Source organism: Notothenia rossii (assembly GCF_949606895.1).
Source record: "Notothenia rossii genome assembly, chromosome: 7".
Taxonomy (NCBI): domain Eukaryota; kingdom Metazoa; phylum Chordata; class Actinopteri; order Perciformes; family Nototheniidae; genus Notothenia; species Notothenia rossii.
In genome coordinates this window covers 69,015,151-69,037,148 of record NC_136905.1, presented here as the reverse complement: position 1 = coordinate 69,037,148, position 21,998 = coordinate 69,015,151, and the positions used below count along the sequence as shown (strand labels likewise).

Below are 21,998 nucleotides of genomic sequence, written 5' to 3'. Positions count from 1 at the left end.
TAAACACAGCTATGCAGACGTGTTTGTACATTATGCATTTGCTTTGTGATCCTTCCTCAGGAAATCTCCTCAGTTGTCTCCACAGGGAGGCTCAGATGCTGTGTATCTGACAGCATCTTAGTATTGATTTAAGGCTATACAGTTTCAAAACTGTATGAGGAAAGAGACCACAGTGGTGCAGAAAGAGCCGCTAAAAGATTACTGCATTGTATTTTTATACTTCTCCAGACCTCTCTGACACTGCCATTGATCAGCTCAGCCTCCTACACTACACATCCTGTTATGGTGCCTGTTGCACATTAAGTGTTGTTTGGTAAATGCTTCACAAAACTATGATTAAGCTTCTCAGGAAGTGATGTCATTGGCGCAGTGATAAATCACACCAAGTTGGGTTCAGTAATGTGTGCCAGTTTGGAGGCCTTTAGCTTCCTCTCCCTTTTTCACTTCAATCTCGTGTTAGCTCACAGCTCTTGTGAGAGTTGGACAACAGGGGGTTGCGATGCATTTTTGGCTGCCATTTACTGCTGCGGAGCACACTGTGTATACTGCACTCTGTTTGGAGTCACAGTAACTACATTTCAGATTTTATTGAGGAATCTGTTTTTTTCCCCATGAAATCTGATGACTGATGTCTTTCACTCAGGTGGAAACCCAGTATTGATGGAAAGCTTTGTCAGCACTCTGTTGCAGCTCCATTTCCTCAGACTGTTTATTCGGTGAAGAGTGTACACAAGCCGAGCAGCTGGTAGTCGGGACTGTATTGATCGAGAGTGTGTGCTGCTGGTTTAGGCCTCCCCTCTGTGGTCATGGCAGAGTGAATGACCATATTGTGCACATGCTTCTATAGAGAGAGGGAAGTACACAGAAACACAAAGAATCCTCAACAAGTAGTTTACTATTGCAGTGTACACAGTTTAAGCTTTTACTCTGGCACTGTTAGAGTAGGCTATCACAACAAACATCTGCTCTTGTTTACGTCGTCAAATGGGCTTGTTAGCATCTTCCTTTAACATACTCTTATGTTTTAAAGAGGTGCAGTAAAACTGTCATCAGATCAGTTTGTCACTTTCACGTGACGTCTGTTACAATTATTGTGTTATGTCACGTTTTGTATGTCTAGGTTTGGGTGTTTTGCTGTTCTCCCTGTCATGTTTTCCTCTTGGTATATTGTCTGGTCCTTCTTCCTGTGTTTTTCCCCTGTCATTAATTTCCCTGGTGTGTCTAATTGTCTGATTGTGTTCACCTGTGGCCCTTGTTTTTCTCCTCCCCTGCCCGGCTGTTTCTCGTCTTGTGATTACCCCTCCCTGTATTTAGTCTTGTCTCTTACTGTGTTCAGTGTTGGTTCGTCTTTTGTTTGTGACTGAGTTCACCGGTGAGTGTTCTGTTTTGTCCAAGTTATTTGTATTTATCCTTGAAATAAAGGCATTTTCAGTGTTATCTTTCATTTGGGTCCTGCTTCCTTCACTCACCATAACAACGTCTGCACTTCCATTTGTCAGATAAACAGACACGGATCAATGACTGCTAATGGAATTAGATGGTCATTAGACCTCTTCAAAGTGCTATCATAACTGAACTTAGAGTGAGTGGCACACACTTGTCTGCGAAAAAAAAAGTCACCACAATTGTGTATTACAAAAAGCGACCATTAAATCTCAACTTCATCGCTAATTACCAACACCACACCCTCAGTCTCCCACAAATATCAACATTTTCAGTCAATGTTAATACAGGCTAGTATAGGGTGTGTCGTTATTGAATGGATGGCAACAAATTACATGCCTAAGTCCAACTCAAAGCAGGCTTTACAAACGTTTTCTTCTCTTGTAAACTATTCATCAGCAGTGAAACACATAGCTTTTCGCAGTTCCGACTTGTTCTTGTATGGCTGGTAGCTTATGGTGGCTAATGTCAGCAAACGTTTCTCAAACACTTAACAAATCTTGGCCAATGGACTCTGTTTATTTCTCCTATTTCTTTTTCCCTTCAGATATGGTCCAGTGCTGATGGCGCACTCTGAGCTGTTTGCGACGAGAGCGCCCCCTGTGGGGGGGGACGCTGCAGACCTGGATGCTCTGAGCATCCTGGACTCTTTTGGGGAGGAAAACAGCACTGCAGAGAGATGCTATCGCGCGCACTCCCGGAGCAGCGTCCTGCAGGGTCTCCCGTTTGGAGGGGTGCCCACTGTCCTCGCAATCAATGTTGTCCTTTGGATGGTACAGACTCACACCCAACAAAGCACCCATTAACCACCCATTTACACAATTCATGTGAGATAAGCTATTGTCTATTAACATCTGTTTGGAAAGTATAATACACAACAGACTTTCAAAAGGTCATTTGCCTTTTTCATATCGTCCCAATTACTATAATGACCAGTGCAGTAACATTTTCTGAATTATGCATATAGAGGGATAATGCAACTAACTTTAATTTATTATTAATTGTGTGATATTTTATCAGCTCGTAATTTTTTTCATCAAATGTTTGGTCTATACAAAAAGGTGCATACATTCTCACAGCCCATGGTGATGTCATGTTTTGTTGAACCAACAATGCAAAAGAGTTTTAGTTTACTATCATAGAGGACCAAAAACAAAGATAATGCTCATGTCTGAGAAGCTGGAAACAGTGACATTTTTCGTAAAAGTTCAATTGAATATGACAAATTATAAAAAGGAATTAATAATACAAAGGAAAAAAACACTCTTGTTTGAACCACACTTGCTCTCTTTATCAAGGAGCTTGTTGTCCATATATATGCTCTAGTCTAGAGTGAGTCTAGGTGACCTCTACTGTATGCTGCAGCTTAATTCAAGGGCCTCGATAACAAGGTCTGTGAATAAATCCAGAGCTGCCAGAAAACAACAACAAGTGATACATGGACGGAGGGCTGTTTCTGTAAAATAATCTGTCTCAGGCATTTCCTCTGCTCTAAATGATAATAAAGTATGACAGCTGCATCAGCAGTGTTAGAAATGCTGGACATTACACATGAAAGTGGAAATTCCGTGTTATAGAAACCACAAATACATACATGATCCATTTTTGTTTTTATTAAGAGGACTTTCTGATTACTTATGTCAATAACCTCAAACTTCAGTGTTCCTAAGTGTAACTGTAGTCCTAACCCAAGACTGGGTTCCAGTCTTTACTGATGTCGCAGGTCCCCAGATTAATTGAATATTTTAAATGCTCCTGGATGTGAATAGTTATCTGTGTATCTGATAAACTCCTGCCCTCTCCAGGGTGAACCCCACTCTTTCCTAACGCATGCACTCCAGCCCCCTGCAAAGCCAGGACTTCCTGGAAGAAAATATTTATATTTTTGTGAAACCCTGCTGGATACATTCAGGATACAAATGTGTTCCAAAGGAAACAGTTATAAATGATAGATGCTTAGATGTACAATCCTAAATATGTGTGATTTTGATCAGTTAGAGACAAAAGGGATTTTACCTATCATGATAGTAGGAACAGAGGACTGAGTTTCATATTTGTCTGCTGAGTAAGGAACTCTAACTGGTTTTTTTCTCTTGGATATGTCCTTTAAAGGTCCCATGTCATGCTTTTCTGGTTATTACCCGTCCCCTTGTGTGTTATGTAGCTTTTTCTGCATGTAAACGGTCTGCAGAGTCACAAACCCTCAAAGTACACCCTGTAGCGAGTAAAACTCTAACAGAGAAAAAACGTGTCTATGCTGCCCCAGAACGCCTCGTTGGAGATTTTTCTTTTTCCATTTTTTTCTTCCTGAGTATAGTGACGTAACGACACCCAGGTCCAAATGGACCAATCCGTGGAGCTCCTCACACACACACACACACACTCACTCGTCCTTATCTTTTCTCAGCCGCTGCTCTGCGGATTTCTCAGCCTGAACTCAGCCTGAGCTGTCTCGCAGACCCCACGCAGCAAGGAAACGACACCAGTAATCCAGCTCACACTGTCCGCTCAAAGGGCACAGCAGCGAGCCGCGCAACATCCCGCCAACACGGCGCCCAGACCCCACGCAGCATTCTCATCTGTTTGTCATTACTGGTGTCATTTTCTGGTTGCTAACAAATGCCATTGTAACACATAAACACACATCAGAGCACAGTGGGCTCATAGGGGGGGGGGGGGGGCAGGAGCTCCAACAAGCCGTGTAGGACAGAGAGTGAATACACTATACAGAGATGCTGTATGAGAAAACCAATGTGATTTTGGAACATTGAACAATGTAAATCTATTCTAGTAGACCTCAACAATGGAATTATGATCAGTAGAAATGGCCATGACATGGGACCTTGCAACTAATATTAGTGTTGCAAAAAAAAAAAAATTTATTAGCGATGAATTGGAAGATTATTTTGTAGATTCGCTTGGACAATAAAATATCTGCAAATAGTGAACATGTTCATCCCAGTTTGCCAAAGTTTATAAATCTCTAGTTTAGTCTGTTCAAACCAAATATAATAATAATACAAATATTTTACCATTTATTGATTATCTATAAAGTTTCTTGTAATGTTTTTGTTGATCAACTTATCTGTCTGGTGCAGCTCTATAAACACTGAACTTAAAATTGGAAAACACTGGAGCGATGTATTTGTCAGGCTTTTGGATCTAGAAATAATTTACTAGATCAGGCAAACAAGCGGAATCTGAATCTTACAGATCAACATGTTTCCTCTCACAAAGTGTAATAGAGTGTATCCAGTGTTTCCAAACACACTGTAGTGTCATATTTCCCCTCCTGTCACCAGATGATGATGGGCTGTCAGGCCTTGTCAAGCTTATCTCTGTGTTGATATCACTCTCAATCTGCCACTCCTGTGTTTTAATTGGCGCGTTCTGTGGCTGCCTAGTTGTCACGACAACGCAAAGGGGCGAGGGTTGTCTCTTAATGACACCTCTTCACTCCATCATCATTATACAGAGTAATAATAAATCATCAGTGGGACTTAAGGAGAGCATGCCCACGCATCAAGACCAAAGAAAAAAAACAACAGGAAGGGCGCGGACACAGAGGACTAAGCAAGGAATATAGGGATTTTCCTTTAAAGAAGCAGTTTGAACCCTGACTGCTAATGCGAACACGCTCTCATTATTCAGCTACTAGCCTAGTGAAGGCTGTCCTGATACTCTGCGTGGCTCGAGATCACATCCAATATTTATCCCTGCCCACTAAACCAAATGCCTTTTTAAACTCAAATGAGTGAATGATTTAATGCTGTAATTAAAATCAAATATTCATCATCACTTTCACTCAATTTGAATGGGTAATCCATCATTACCCAGTTATGCTCTCATCTCTAACCAGGGCTTTCAGCCTGAATCCACTATTGTGTGCTATGATGTTTCACTGAATTAGCTTTTTTACTTCATTGTAAGCTCCTCGTTTGTGGCAGAATGGAGTCTATTCATATTTAATCTTGCTATTGACCACACTAATTTGGCTGCGGTGAACAGCATGTGTTCTTGAGGGATGTTGACCTGTCTCTCTTAGTTTCCAAGACAACCACGGTACCACTCTATAGAAGGAAGATGGCTCATTATAGCTGCTGCTGCTGCTCCATTGTGAACCTGTGTGTTATTTGTAGACTAATCATAAGAATGCAGAGACGAGCCATAGCTTTCAAATCAAGCTGTATGATAAAGGTTTACCATAAGGCCTGTATCAGATGAGGATGTGTTTGTGTAAATCAGACTTGGTACTTCATGCTTCCATATTCTGGGTCTTTGTTACAGTTCCTGCTGCTCATCTTCTCCTGTCTGAGGAAGGCTGCATGGGACTATGGCCGCTTGGCTCTGCTGATGGAGAATGACAGGTGAATCCAGCTAACACTAAAAGTCTGATACACTGGCTGGCTTGTGAGCGATGACAAGATTTAAGATGGAGAAATAATCCTCTGTGGACCCCTCCCGGGTCCTTAATCCTGGAGCCTCCAGCTCCCTCTGCTGAGAATACATGGCACTGCGAAGAAGGCAACATTTAGTCTGCCTTTACCTTCGTTGTTTCTGGACTGCAACTCTAAAAATGTTCTCGTGCTTGAAAGTGAAAATATCAAATTGTTAGCACTTCCAAGATATGTAAACACAGAGGAGTATTCTCAATCCTAACACTTATTTCAAAAACAACAAGTTGGTATTAAGGGAAACAGGATGTAAGAATAATCTTTGGTTACAAAAACAATATTTTTTAGGATAGCATATGAATCGCTGGGTATTTTTGTTAGATATGTTGACAATGCACTTTCCTTGTTGTTCAGAGTATGAATCTTATTTGTGTTTTTCACTTATCACAAGTCTCTTTGGATCGCTTTGGATTCAGCCAAATTAAGTTTAATATAAAAGTATGAAAACAATAGAAAATTATTCGCCTTAACTTTTTTTAAATAACATTAAAATATATTCTTTATTTGGTTATTTTTCAAATTCCCTTTTACAGTATTTATAAGGTTTTATATATCTCCAAACAACAAAAACTGAACATATTCAATGGTAATTACTCAAGAATATGTAAATAAAATTACAAAAAAAGGAAAAAAAAGTTAAACTTTACAAAGGCACAAATGTTCAAAGGCACAAATGTTCAAATATACATATTATTCATTTAAGAATAAATATATCATTTATATATAAAAATATAATATCTGATAGCTTAATAATCTCCACTATTGGTGCCCACCTTTCTATAAAAAAATGACCTCTGCAATCTTTGCATTAATTATATGTAATTTTTTCCTATATTAATCATCATTCTTGTCAACCATTCAGCGAAGGTGGTGGATTATATTCAAGCCTCCTTATTGTAATTGCTTTCATGCTGCTGTAAATCATTATGAGAGAGGTCAGACTCAAACTTTAATCAATAATCATGTAATATACATTTAAGGATCCAAAATCAGTGTAGGTCCACTCAGCCGTCTGTGTGAGTCTGCAGCAGTTTTCCTCTGCTTGACCTGAGTCTGCTGTCAGGGGAAAGCGGCCTGGATTATTTCTGCTTGACCGACGGCGGCTTCGCAGCACCCGAGGGCGGCACAGCATCTGTGTGTTTCGCCAAGCGGTCCTCCCTCTTAATTCAATTATACTGCTTAATTTGAGACGCTGTTGAATTGTCCGTGGTACAGCCCAGAGAGAAATAGCCACAGATTCTATCATCACACTGACTTTATTAGATTGGACCTTGGATGTGTTTTATGTCTTCATGCTTTATGTCTTCTCTATGTTCACACAGTATTGGGTTCAGAATGTCTGCAGCAGTTACATAACCTCTTTGTTGTTACAGCACTGAGTTACTGTACATAATGGATCTGTTGATGAGGTCTTGTCGGTAATATGATAATGTTGACATTTCTTTTTTATCATCTTGTTTTCCAATTTCAGTCTCACGTCCCTGTTTTATGGCGAACCAAGTGAGAAGGAGAAGTCTCCGTCAGAGTCCAGCCCCTCCGACTCGGACACCAAGGACATGGTGAGTTTTGTGTTTGGTTCTGAGTTTTTTATCAGCTCCTAAAAGCACCAAGCATTTTCAAATCAATACAAGGTACCTTGTTGATTTTCATTCCTTTTTTATTCATTTTTTTCAGTTCGTGTCACGCTTTTCACAATAAACGTGACTATTTATCTATGTGTTTAAGTGCATACAGTACAGTAGTAATGCTGGTAGAACACAAGCTGTCAATAAATACAATGGCTCATTGTAAGACTGCTCTACAGCACCACTCATGGTTTAAATCTCCACAAACATCATAATAAGAGTACACTTCATATATTTGAGACTTGCAGAATACTACTATACAGGAGAAGGCATTAAGTAACTCAGAATAATTGTGTCAGATTGATTAAAACCGCAGTCACACAGTCTAGCAGTCTTACTGATCATGTTCTCATTTTACAAGCTGTCACTTTCACCCCGCAACACACATGTCTGAGATTGCAATACATCAACTGTTACTAGAGGAAAGTTTGGCGCATGACTCAGCTCTGCACTGTGTGTGACTCCATGACACCTGTGTGAGACACTGAGGTCACACCGTGCATGTTTTTAACGGTGCAAGACAAAGAGTCAGACTAGAGTCATCGCCCTGTGCCTACTCACAGCTGAGGCTGCAGTAAAGTGGTTACTGCTCCAGGCTAGACCTATTAAATCTCCCCCTCTATGTCCCTCTGCAGACCTTGTTACTATGCAAATGGTGGATGCATGCAAATAGCCAGATGTGGTGTGCACAGACTTGCATACATATGCCATTTATTATCTTTAAGAACTAATCCATTGGTTGTTTTATGATTCTCCTCTACTTCCAGGGCTTCTGCTCATGGCTCTCGTCACTTTACCATATGAAGTAAGTACACTAAGCAGTTGCCCTGGTTATATTTTTACACTTGTCTCCTCTTAGCTTCCATCCTTTTATTGGCCCCAGTGTCTTCAAAGCTGATGTCACCGGCAAATGTAAAATGTCTTGTTATATGTCATTTAGCAGCAAAAACAAACCAGTCTGTTCCCGTGCGACCGCTGGTGCCGTGGTTTCCCGTTGAATATTTGCTCTCGCTCCAGTCTGACAACATATTGAGGGCAGTAAAACAGCGCTTTCCACGGTGTCCATGGTTTCCATAGTATTATGGTTAAGTTTGGGTGCCTCTGTTTTTAGCTACCGTGAAAGTGTCTCACCCTGGGAAAGTGCAAACCCACCCTGAGAGTTCGCAATGTGTGGGCCATTTCACCAGCATCTTTTCTTCTTACAGTATGTTATGCTTTTTTTGTTCAGTTTTATAATACTAGGTTTCCTAAACCTCCCACAACTTCTGGCATCAAAGTAGTAGTGGCACAGTTTTACTCAAGATGAGGTATAAGATGTAGGTCTACTTGTCCTGGAAATAGACAGAGCCAACACATTTTTGATTAATATTGCAACGCTCTGATTATTCGCATATGGAAATGTATTTATTGACACCTGAAGATCATTTTTTAAATCTCTCTTCGATCCATGTAGCATACAGTGTTTAGGAACTCTTTTATTTTGGGATTCTGAGTTTCCTCTCTATCTGTTCCCGCAGGGATGAGGAGATCCGTAGCAAGTGCGGCATCGATGCGGTCACATACCTGTCCTTCCAGCGCCACATCATCCTGCTCATGACGGTGGTTTGCCTGCTGTCTTTGGCCGTAATCCTGCCGGTCAACTTTTCCGGAGACCTCCAGGGTATTTATGTCTTTAGATGATGGTCTCGCCAGCCGACTGTTTAAAAAGCTAAAAGGATATCCTTTACTTCAGGAGAGGCACATAGTGGAAACACAGGGATCGGAGCCTGGCCACACAGAGACAATCACACACATCTACACACCAAAGGGTTTATTGCTTTAATGCACCAAAACTATAGCTTAAAACAATCTGTGGTAAAGCGGAGTTTAAAAAAAGACTAAAACTATACTTGGATTCAGCTGGAAAGGTCATTTTAACTTAAAAAGGGCCAAAAAGCATCTTTATGAAGTGAAACTACTTCTGCTTATAAACACAAAGGCTGCATTTTATCTAATGGGAGTTGCTAGCATACCAATGGCAACTCATCAAGCCTTGGATTTATAGAAATAGAAAGTGCTTAATTTCCTGTCAACATGTAGGTGTCAGGGGTGGGACGGTGCGAAGCTGCTAAGTCGCAGCAGAAATGCCTTTTGGCAGTTGTGGGCTTATTTTGTAGGAAGTGTTGACTAAGCCGTTCCATAATAGGATGAATGCAGGAGTCATTAAGGGGTCTACAAGGAGCAGGGCTGTCCACAGAACGTTTTTTATTACTTCTGGCTCTTATGAACCAGTGTGTCACCCCAGTCATTAAATAAACCAACACCCTGCGACATGCTGCCATGGTTACGGAAAATAAAGGTTGCCCAAATTAAAACAGCAGATTTAGGCATGACTGCAATGTTTGAATTTAGGGTGAAATTTCATTGAGATGTGAGAGATTTCATTACATTGGATGGAAAACGTTTTCTCTGAATGGTGACTTCATTGTTGCTTCAGATAAAAGAGGCAGAGTTTCCTTTAATTCATTAGAAAATGTAAATGTCTCCCTCTGTCATGTTTCATTATTTCTACAGGAGACAGTCCTGAAAACTTTGGAAGAACAACGCTGGCTAATGTGAGCGCAAAGTAAGTCCAACACTTCTAAAATGTCGTGATGCAGCACAGACATGTAAAAAACGGGACTATCTATATTTGTTTAAACTACAGCAAAGTTTTTGTGCCTCTTGTAGGGACAGCTTTCTGTGGCTCCACAGCATCTTGGCTCTGGTCTATTTCATCATCACGGTGATGTGTATGGCTCACCACTTGGTACGGCTGGAGTACAGAGAAGATGAGAAGGTCTGTATTCTGTTAAAACATCAAGCCTGGCCATTTTTACACTGCAAAATAAAAGACCATTTCTGAGAGTTAACCTTCATTTCTGGACCAACGATGTCAACATGCTGATGTTTCTCGAGGAAAGTCAGCGGTCAAAAGGACTAATAAGGATTTATTCTTTGAGGACAATTAATTTGGGCACCAAATTTCTACATGTAAAGATATGTTTGTCATTACCATCTTTACATGCACAGATTACTAAACCGGCCTGCAGAGCACAAACAAAGCTTCTGTTACTGCTAAAATGTCTTGTTGCAAAATCATAAACAAACTAAAGAAAAGAAAACAAAGAGATACAAAATGACTCGAAAGAAACCCAAAGGATCATAAAGAGACACAAAATGACCCAAAAGAGACACCAAACAATCATAAAGAGACACATAATAGCTACAAAGACAAATACCCCAAATTAACAGATTAAAAACACCAAGAGACACAAAATAACGAAAAAAGAGACAAAAAGAGACAGAAAGGAGAAACAAAAGTCCAGGAAATAGTGCAAACGTCTACAAAAAGATGCCTAATGACCAAAAAGAGGTATCTTTGAATCTGTGTCTCTAATGCAAGATAGGTGGTAGGATTCTTTACATGTCTTTGCCCAGGTGCCCATTGTCTCATAATCATAAAGTCATAGAATCATAGAGACTTGTGCTAGTGTGGCTGATACCTCTTGATAAGAGTCTATTATAGATTATTCTAATAATGGATGTATCGTACTGTATGTTGCAGGTAGCCAGGACACTGATGATAACGTCCATACCAAGAGAGATCTCTGACCCAGGACTCATCACCAAACACTTTCAGTACTTATGTTTACTTCTCTTTTTCATTGTTAAGTCAAGTTAAATCAGCTACTTATGTCACCAAAGTCTGTACATTTATACATGCAGTATTTTGACTAACTTCACTACAATTAACTCCTTTTGCTCCCTTCACTAGTGAGGCCTACCCCAGCTGTACTGTCACTGATATTCGTTTCTGCCTCGACGTCCACAACCTGATGAGGCTGGACTTGGAGAGGTACATTAACAGATTGGAAAAACTCAGTTTGGGATCAGTGTGAATGCATTTATCTGACAACGCTGTGTTTTGCAGACGGAAGGCAATGAAAGGCAGGCTGTATTTTGCCAGTAAGGCCCAGAAGGAGGGGAAGATCATGATCAAGATCCATCCATGTGCTCAAATATTCTGCTGCGACTTCTGTGGCTTTGAAAAGGTACTTTTTACCCGCTTGATTTAAATTAAGTAAATGTATTGTAGCTTAGTTGTGCTGCACAGAAAGTCTGTTACCACTGGATGGCACTGCAACCAAGAAGAAGGCACTGTAGGTCTGGGGATCTCTCTGAGAGTGGAAGGTGCTGTGGCTGATATGTGCCTAACTTTTTTTCTGCAGGTGGATGCAGAGCAGTACTACAGCGAGTTAGAAGAAAAGCGGACTGATGAGTTTAATGCTGAGAAGAACCGCATCTCTATGAAGAGGCTCGGCATTGCCTTTGTGACTTTCCGTGATGAAAGGATGACTGCTGTGTAAGTAAACAACAACGTGACATCAAGGCTTATGTCTGTCAGCTCCTATCATTACATAAAGCCTTTCAGAGTAGGGGGCAACCATAAAAACCACAAAGTGACAAAAGAGCACTCATTACTGAATACTGATCCAGATTTCTGCACCTTGATTTGTTTTCCAGCATTGTGAAGGACTATGGTTGTGTTCGCTGCCGTCGTTCTCCCCAGCAGTCCAGCATCACCACGGTGGTGCAGTCCCACAAATGGGGGGTCAGCTACGCACCTGCCCCCAGTGACATCATATGGTCAGTAAGGAAATTCCCAAAACTCACATAGTTTGCTTTATTTCTGGGACCTCGTCAACCCTATTTTCCCTTGATTAGCCTCAAAGACAACATTTTCCACATCGACAACCCCTGCTGCTTTTCCTGCACATAAAACAACTGAGAGACTATTATGTTTGTCTTGAGGATTTTCATGGGACCGGCAACAGGTTCTGAATCTATTCACCCCAAAGGGAGAAGTGAATACTATCACAGATTATGACTTATTCCTTCACCCCATGGTCAACAAAGTAAATATTGTACACACATTTTTAACAAAACACACATCTAACATACACTTAAACAGCATTTTCTCAACTTTTTCAAAACCACACTGTCTGATTTATCTGTCTAGGAAACACATACGTGCGAGATCTGGCAAATTGTGGCAAAAGTTTTAGGTTAATGTCAACTTAAACTTGTGAACGCCATTGCTAACAAGTTTTCGGAAAGCCAAATATGCTTGTTGTGTAAAGATCTTTGCAAAATTAGATATAAATACAGCTGACAATTTCACACCATAAGCAGAGCTTGTGATGCATCTTTTATGGAGCATTTCCATGTATTCGTTATATGTACTTGTTGAGTGCGTGGTTGCAGGGAGCTATAACCTCTCCCATCACTCGCATTCATACCTCCAGTCCAACCACCTATTAACCTCACCTGCATGTATTTTGACTGTGGGGGAAACCAGAGTAAACCCAGGCACACACATATTTTGAGTGTAATATCCCCTTTTACACATCTTATGCATCATTAACACACATTTCCCTGTAATTTACCCAACATATTTTGTATCTTTGGAAGCCTCTGGATCGTGGGTAGGCTTTAAACCAAAGTGCTGTGGGCTGTAATTAGGTTTGTCGATGCAAAATGATCTTGTGATGATGGACCTCAAAGAGTCTATTTATTTAGACAAGAGGTAAACATTATGCAAATTATGCATCTCAGCTTTTACCGGGTGTCTGAGCTCTAAGATGTAAGAGTGTGTTGTTTCTTGTGTGCAGCAGCTCTCAAACACCATTCAAGCTCATTCCCTATCCATGATTGGATTAGCTATAATGCATGTTTGTTATCTTGGAGAGCAAATGCAGCAGTCGCAGCGAGATTATGTAACAAGTGAGGGATGCATATGTATGGGATATTAACCACAGAGATGGTAGCGCTCACTGTTTGTGCTTCACGCCTGATTAGCAGTGTGTTGTGTTTATGCACTAACTAGACCACTGGAGCCGTGGCAGGCTGCGGGGTTGAGCAGGTCCTTTTGTTCCTTCATTAAAACTGAGCGTTGAAATGTGCGGTTCCCGACTCACTCTCCAGTCCAGTGCAGTGGAAACACGCTCACATACTGAGCTGGCTATTTAAAGCTTATGTCAATACATACAGTAAAGGTGTGTCAGGGGGAAGTAGTGTGTTGTCGGTCCTGCTAGATGATTTCTAAATTGAGGCTCATTATTTCTCCGGTCACCAGGGAAAACCTGTCGGTGTGCGGATCTCGTTGGTGGCTCCGCTGTGTCCTCCTCAACATCCTCCTCTTTCTGCTCCTCTTCTTCCTCACCACTCCCGCCATCATCGTCAACACTATGGACAAGTTCAATGTCACGAAGCCTGTGGACAGCCTGCGGGTCAGATTCTGAGCTCAAATTGAACCTTGAATGCTACATTTCAACCCTCTTCAGATTTCAATAATTAATCATTCTCTGTCCGTTCCAGAGCCCTATCATTACCCAGTTCTTCCCAACCCTCCTGTTGTGGGCGTTTTCAGTGCTCCTGCCCTTCATCGTCTACTACTCTGCTTTCTTTGAGTCCCACTGGACCAGGTACGCACCAGCCACCGACCAGCACTCTCCTCTCAGCTATGAAATTAAAATGCCTGTCCTTCGCTTCTTCAAATAGCCCCTTCTTATGTAGAGGTCTGTCTCAACTCTCAGCATTTCTGTTTTTTTTCATTTCGATAATGTTTTTCTCTTTCACCCTGTTGCTCCCTCCTTCCTGTCACTCTCCCTGCACTGTTATTCTGGGCAGGTTGTCATAGAGATCTCCCAGTGAGGATAATGATATGCACAGTAGTCGCCATGCGCAGTGGAACAGCACATGGCGACTTGCAGGAGGAGGAGCAGAACAACTGTGCATAAGGAGATAACCTCGCGCAGCACCTATGAGCACCACTACTTTACATAACCACCGCCACAAACGTGTTGTGCAGGCGTGATGTGCGAAGAGCAAAATGCAAACAAACTGTTTACTGAAGTGAAAAGTGCAGTGCGTGCTAATGAACACAACAGTCATTACATTTAGTCAGCTGACTTTACATTACATTATTTCACATAATGAATTCATTATGTTGAAAGCAACTGCGTTAGATTTAATTAACTATACATGCATTGCATAACGATGTTTTCCAATGTTATTCGTTTGATGTCGTAGATCTGGAGAGAACCAAGTCACGATGCACAAGTGTTTTTTCCTGCTGGTCTTCATGGTCATCATCCTGCCCTCACTTGGTCTGTCCAGGTATATTACAGCACCTCTGCAGACAATCAACAAACATATTCATTCTCTTTTACACTTTCATCCCAGCAACTCTAAGGATTTTAACACCCGTTTTGCTTTTATTTTTTAGTCTGGATCTGTTCTTCACATGGCTCTTTGATGTCAACTTCTTGAATGAGAAGGAAGTCAAATTCCAGTAAGATGTCTTCTTTTGTTGAACTATATCAATTATGATTGCTCGTTAGATATCTCGGTTGAGTCCAAACACTAAGTCTTCATTGTTTTCTTGATCCAGGTGTGTGTTTCTTCCTGACAACGGTGCATTCTTTGTAAACTATGTGATTACCTCCAGTATGATTGGCACATCTATGGAGCTGCTTCGTATCCCCGCACTGACAGTGTATGCCCTCCGCCTCTGCTTCGCCAAGTCCCAGGCTGAGCGCATTCATGTAAAACGGGTCAGTGTTTTCCTGTCAGGTAGGCCTACATTAGATTGTGCTCTGTTTTATCATGTAAAAACTCTAACTGTGTTTTCATCTGCAGAGCCAGGCCTATGAGTTCCAGTTTGGCCTGGAGTACGCCTGGACCATGTGTATCTTTGCAGTCAGTATGACCTACAGCATCACATGTCCCATCATTACACCTTTTGGTGAGCAACATACTTTCTCATCCCCATCTACCTCTTTCTTAGCCGTCCCATTACCTTCCCTCTTTGTGTGTGTGTGTGTGTGTGTGTGTGTGTGTGTGTGTGTGTGTGTGTGTGTGTGTGTGTCTGTGTGTGTGTGTGTCTGTGTGTGTGTGTGTGTGTGTGTGTGTGTGTGTGTGTGTGTGTGTGTGTGTGTGTGTGTGTGTGTGTGTGTGTGTGTGTGTGTGTGTGTGTGTGTGTGTGTGTGTGTGTGTGTGTGTGTGTGTGTGTGTGTGTGTGTTTTGTCTACCCTCATACTGTAACCTCACTCTCCTCCACTGCCTGCCAGTCCGATGCAGACTGTGTGAATTTGCTGCTGCAGTCCCAGACACTCAGACACAGTGAGTTGCGAGCCAGACGCCCACTCTGCTCCTGTCTCTGCCCACAGCTCACCAAGCTTCTATTTGCTTCAGCAGTCAAAATACTCAGTCCGAACCGGCCCTTTCATGTATACAACCCGGCTGTCCTGTGCATTTTTACTAGTGTTGTTTTATTCTGATTGGCATTTTGGTCAACAAACATTTTCTGAGGCAAATATTCATATTGGCTTAGTTAAACCTCATTGCGTGGAACCACAAATTAGAAACACAGGATGCCTTTTTTCTGTCTCTGAGTCACAAATTGCCACACTGTAACCATGTCACAATTGAGTTTCTGAATTACCATTGCATTAAACAGAACACTGAGCCTCGTATTTATTCAGTGTTTGAGACCCCAAAGTCTAATGGGTTTGGTGGATGTTGGTAGATGGGAGAGAACTATCATTTATACAGTATGCAAAGTAATAACATACGCTATCCAGTAAATTAAGTAAAAGTAACCCAATTTCATTTGAATTCCAATTGTCTTGTTTCTATTTCTGTAATTTTGTATTTTCAATCAATCAATCTTTTTTTTTTTTATCTTTTTGCCTTTAATCAACTATACTGCAACCCATTTGCCAAAAAATGCTGTAGTGTTTTAGATGTTTGAATGTGTTTTCTCTGCCTTTCTAGGTCTGCTCTATTTAATTCTGAAGCACATGGTTGACAGATACAACATCTACTATGCATACGTTCCCACCAAACTCAGCCAGCGGATCCACAGAGCCGCCGTCAGCCAGGTGGTCCTGGCTCCCATCCTCTGCATGTTCTGGCTGCTCTTCTTCTCTATGCTCAGATTAGGTATGGTATCAACTACATTTCAGTCCTGTTACAGTGACCATCATCTTATTGTAAGCGTGCATTAAAACATTGAGACATTGTTATGTCTTGCGATCTCTCCTTACTGTCACAGGTCCAGTGCATCCCATCACACTCTTCACCTTAGTGTCCCTGCTCTCGTGTATTGCCTTTTCCCTCTTCCGCTTGTGCCTTAGGAAGCAACCAGACAAGTCAACAAGTTACCAGGTCAGCCCTTTTGAAACTTACAAAAGCTAAGTTCAGCTGAGGATGCACTAATACTGAATACTGAATGAATAGTATGCATTGTCTTTGTTTCAGATGTCTGATCAGCCTGCAGAGGGGACGTTCACTGACGCAGACAGGAGCACTGTAACATCCACCACTGCCTCCAATGTACAGTATCACTTCTCTGTCTTATTTGCCTAACAGTACACCTTTAAACATGTATTACAGGATACATTTAGTACATTTGATTGTTATAATAGTTAACATACATATTGTGATTTTATTATTGCTCAATTCTTGTTTTGGCATTTAAACAAAGACTCTAATAATAATGGTTAGTTTGGGGAATGTTTCAAAATAATGTAAAGTGTGATTTGATTTGTAAAAGGGTTTAACACATGCAAAAACACTTGTAGCAGTGGTGTACAATTACTTAATGCATTTACTCAAGTAAAGCTTACAGTTTGTAGGTGCTTTCATAATTTTTCTGCAACAAGCGTCTACTCCTATGCATTACAGAGGATAATGTTGTTTTAACTTCAACTCCACTACATTTATCCAACAGCCTTATTTACTTTACAGATATTTAAAATATAAACTAAGATAGATAATGTAAACTGCAGTAGATTAGGAAAAAGGAATAATGAAAGACTGCAAGATCCTCAGACCATGTAGGTTAAATTGTCTCCTAAAGATTACTAGGCTACTCCTGCTTTAAACTTGACCTGGGGCATGGAAACTCAGTACTATTAATTTGTTGAGATCTTATCTTAGTGAAAGTTTTTACATCGTAAGTGTAGGGTAGCTAAACAAACCCATGTTTACAACATGCTTTTATCTCATGTACTCCGCGAGTGATCCACTGGGTGACACCGTCATTAACTCTATGTTGATCTTCCCTCAGCTGTTTGTGGCGTCCGTGCTGCTGGAGCCAGAGCTGGCTCTGACTCCCATGCCCTCCCCGGCCCACCACAGCTACGGCGCCATGGCGAGCTCCCAGAGTTCAAGCCACGGCCCGGCGGAAGAAGAGTGTGAGGAAGGAAACACCCAAACCCTTGAGACTGAGCTCCAAGACCCGCCAGTCCCCTACTTGTCCAGCCCACTCATGGACAGCACTGTGGGCTTCCAGTAACACCAAATCCCCCAAGCTGATTCAATGCGTCCTTCACCTGGGGAACACAGATTGCTTAATGCTGCAAAGCTGCGTTTTTCGCTTCTGACCTCAGACTCCAACTTTGCTGCCTCAGACCCCCGAGACCAGACTGCGCTTAGGAAGAATAAAGAACCAGAAGAGGAACAAATACAGGAGCAGGGTCCATGTAAACATCACTATAAATATACAAACATATTCTGAACCTGTCACCTGGACCCAAACATCAAACTAATAGATATCCCTTAGTGTACAATTTACTTTCTCTGATTGCTCCATGACAGGGATCCCAGCTTCGTGTATGGCTTCATTTGCAAGTTAAAAAGGTAAGGTGAAGTAACAAAAGTGACTGGGGTGGAAATGCTTTTGGGTTGCTATCAGAGAGACTCTGTCCATGCTGTGCCACTTGGACATGAGCGGAGGTGAAAGTTCCCATGAGTGTGGGTGGTGTGAGCAGGCTTGCCCCGGCAGACTGACAGTGTGGTCTGGGCACGGGTGAAATCTGGTTCCTCGGCGGTGGAGCTCACAAGGCTGAGGGTGAGGGCAGCTAGTTGTGAAGCCATCTGCAGTGAGAGAGCAGACAGACGGAGGGCCTAATCCTAATGTAACTCAGAGACTACTGTAATATATTTGAACACTCTCACCAAGGAGGCACAAGCAGCTTGACTGTACCTGAAGCTTGTTGTAAACTATCAATTTAAGGTTGCTATTTTTGCTACAGTATTTTTGGTGTCATTGATATTGTGCTTTGGGTTGGGGATGAAGACGAATGGAGATTGTTTACGGATTAGCAGAGCTGTCCTGTCTTAATCAGAGTATTTCTTTGTTATTCTGTTTTAACTGTGTATGTGATCTAACAGCATTGTTTTTATTTATTTGTTTTAAAGTAATGGTTCAACCTTTTTTCAATTGATGCAACTATTATGTCTGCATAGTCAACATGAAGTTACAGACATCAGCTAATTAGCTTAGCTTAGTACAAAGACTGGAAACAGAGGCAAAGCGCTGGCAAGAGATAGAGATAGTATGTCTTTGTTGATACCAGAAAACTCAAGTGTAGTTTTACTCCATTTTTTATAGTTTGAACAAATAAGACATAGCAATGGGTTTTAGAGGTGCATGATGGTATTTTTTTAAACTTTTGGACAGACTCCAGTCTTCATGCTAAGCTACGCTTGCTGGCAATAGCTCTAAATTTAACAGACAGACATGCGTGTGGTATTGACCCTTATTATCTATTATCTTACTCAAAGTAAATGGGGTGTTTTCCCCAAATGAACCTATTGAAATGATGCCTTGGAGTTTACTTGTCTCTCAAAATGTTTTGAGTACCGTAATTTATTCATTTTACATTTCCATTATTTGAAATACTGTGTTCCTTATGATGCCATTATATAAAAATACTAATAATAATTTGCCATAATAGCTCAAAATCCTTTATTTGAATTTGTTTGTTCAGCGTCTATCACAGATATTTGTCCTAAATACAAATAAAAACAGTACAATTCAGGCACTACCATACTTTAACTTGTTTTCCGTTGCATTAACCCATGTGTGACACTCAACTGCATGTTATGTTGAATTAGGTATGCATTTCCAGGAGAAGATTCACACGAGCTTATTTCCTTGTTTTATTTGTCAGTCAGTATGTTTGCAAAATGTGTATTTTAGGGTTATTTTGATGTCCTTTTTTCGAGGGATGAAAGTTTTTCTCTCCTGAAACTGAATGTAAATTGATTGTTGTTTGTTATTCATGTCTCTTGCTGTGCCTTGAACAAAAACACTCCCTTTCGTGTGACAATCCAGCATGGCCTGAAATATGCTGCATGGACTGAAAACTACAGAGCGGAGAAACATCTAAGAGATGAAAACACAACAAAAACAACCCAGAGTAGTGATTTTCATTCAATGGTTAGTTCATTCTGTTATTCAATATACAAGCAGTAAGCAGATCGCTATGAGAAACATTCTTGGCACTAGGTTGCTATCCTTTTTTTTTTAGCTTTTAAGGGTATTAAAATGGTAAATGTATGTCGCAACATGGACATAGAGAAGTCATAAAGATGCCCATATTAATAAGATATTTGAAATCCTGTAAGTCAAGGAGAACTGAGCAGACTTTATATGTTGATGAAGACCATTTGATGCGATCAAAATCCCTCTTCCGGTTGTTCTTTACATCACTGCAGTTCAGCAGCTTTTTAAGGATGTTTTTATTGTGTCCGTGTTGGTGCCTTGTTCTTAATTTCTATCAAAACATTTTCAGTTTTCAGCATTTGTATTCTTTGATCATAGAGTATTTTTCAAAAGTTTTCCTTGTATATGATTTATCTTTGGACATCTTAATTCTAACTTGTTTGATTAACAGTGACGGCACTGTTGTTCAGTACAGGAAAGGTAGGCTTCTTTTTAGTACAGTACATTTTGTGTCCTGAGTTATTATAGTGTATTCATAATTTCGTAAGCTGCCTGTGATTTGATATTTTTTTCAGCTGTACTTTCATAAACATCATGGCATATCATTGCATAAAATTAAATCTATTTGCTCAATTTTACAAGAAACCTAATAGTAATTTGTTATGCTGTATAAAGGAGATGAAAGCTGGCAGCAGAGAGTGAATGAAGTGGTCAGTGCAGAGAATCCTGATGTAAAATCTATTTGGAAAAAAAGCATCAAAGAGCATCTCCACATTTCTGACTGTGAAATACAAACATGTCCTGTGGGTTTCTCTTTTAGAAGCTTGTTACACAGATCATTAAATTCACTTTCCTTTGAAAATACAAAATAAAACTTATTAGGATATTCTTAACTCTAACGGCCACTCAAGGAGGGATTGTCTATGTTCATGCTTAACTATTGTGTCATGTCTCTTCATATACTACTGTCAGACATCCAAGGTCTATTTGAAAGTACATTTGCTTTCCAGACATGTCCACCAGTATGAAATGTGTGTATCATAAATACTTTACGTCATACATTATATGTGAGCTTGCTGTAAATGTGGGTTGTTATATCTCCTAAAGTTGAGGTTAGGGGACAGGCTGCTTTTGAGATTGATCTATGTCAGTCTATGAGTTTTCCTGTCAAAAGTGAAGTGCTGTAATCTGAAATTAAAATTAATTCAGCTTGATCCACTCATCTTGTGCCATGAAGTCGTTATTTCTCTCCTCTGTCTTTGATGAAGGGTTCTTGAGAGGCAGTGAGCCACACTTCATGTGGTTAGCTGTAGTGCAAGAGTGAATGTGCACATGATGCCTTTAGGTAGTGTCCATAGGATATTGTGCTTAAAGTGCTAGTGTATTATTTATGTTAGAACTTTAAAAGTAATAGTTTTATTCTCATTAAATTAGCTTATTTGCTTTCTCGCAAAAAGATGAAGAGATTGTTTGATGAAGAGATTGTTTGGAAACCATTCATGTATTTGTATGCTAAATACGGATAGCTAGGCCTACCCTCTGCAGCTAGTTAGCTTAGTTTAGCACACAGACTGGATGCTACACAGACTGTCAAAGGGTAAAAAAGGTTAGTTTGTTGTTAATAAGGTAAATTAAAACAGTATCTCTAATGTTTGCTTATTGACACATTATATCTCTGTCGTTTGTTACATTTAGAGCCAAAGCCATGCTAGTTGTTTACCTCTGTTTCCTGGTGCTAAACTAATCTGTTGTTGGTTGCATTTGAAATATTTACCATACCAACATGAGAGTGTAGTATCAGTCTTCTTATGGTACTCTATGCATAAAAGTAACGATACATCAACAGTCCCATTTCCTTGTTCCAACTGTCTCCCCACGGAAAATCACAGACAAGATTTCTTCCTTTAACAAAATGTGGGAGAGGTGGCTAATGAATGCAGGTGCATGTTAGCTTAGTGTTTGAAGCAGTGTGTCTGCATACAAACTAGCCTGGGGACAGGCCTCTGCACAGCAGGCCTCATTGGTCCTTGAAACCACATCTGAGTCTGGATGGGGCAATTAATTGTTTGAGCATCTGCTTTTATCCAAACCACATTGGAAAATGGAAGCACCACAGTGCCAACAGTGGATGCTGTTCCAGCAAAGTGTTGTACTAGT

General features: G+C 40.7%; 1 protein-coding gene across 5 annotated transcripts in view; it reads left to right on the top strand.

Annotated features, from left to right (window-relative positions):
* The window catches only part of tmem63c (transmembrane protein 63C), a 29,476-nt gene extending 8,413 nt beyond the window's left edge, over positions 1 to 21,063 (top strand). For 2 of the 5 annotated variants that reach the window (XM_079694759.1, XM_079694761.1), the window contains exons 2-23: positions 1,991 to 2,216; positions 5,731 to 5,810; positions 7,369 to 7,456; positions 8,290 to 8,327; positions 9,040 to 9,182; positions 10,076 to 10,127; positions 10,232 to 10,340; positions 11,109 to 11,182; positions 11,319 to 11,399; positions 11,475 to 11,595; positions 11,773 to 11,906; positions 12,068 to 12,190; positions 13,680 to 13,833; positions 13,922 to 14,028; positions 14,636 to 14,722; positions 14,832 to 14,897; positions 14,997 to 15,159; positions 15,245 to 15,350; positions 16,382 to 16,549; positions 16,662 to 16,774; positions 16,868 to 16,942; positions 17,679 to 21,063. In XM_079694759.1, coding sequence (XP_079550885.1) covers positions 2,007 to 2,216; positions 5,731 to 5,810; positions 7,369 to 7,456; positions 8,290 to 8,327; positions 9,040 to 9,182; positions 10,076 to 10,127; positions 10,232 to 10,340; positions 11,109 to 11,182; positions 11,319 to 11,399; positions 11,475 to 11,595; positions 11,773 to 11,906; positions 12,068 to 12,190; positions 13,680 to 13,833; positions 13,922 to 14,028; positions 14,636 to 14,722; positions 14,832 to 14,897; positions 14,997 to 15,159; positions 15,245 to 15,350; positions 16,382 to 16,549; positions 16,662 to 16,774; positions 16,868 to 16,942; positions 17,679 to 17,906 — 2,520 coding nt within the window. In that variant the 5' untranslated portion in view covers positions 1,991 to 2,006 and the 3' untranslated portion in view covers positions 17,907 to 21,063. The other 3 variants (XM_079694758.1, XM_079694760.1, XM_079694757.1) reach the window with 3 other exon arrangements.
* The last annotated feature ends 935 nt before the right edge of the window (positions 21,064 to 21,998 follow it).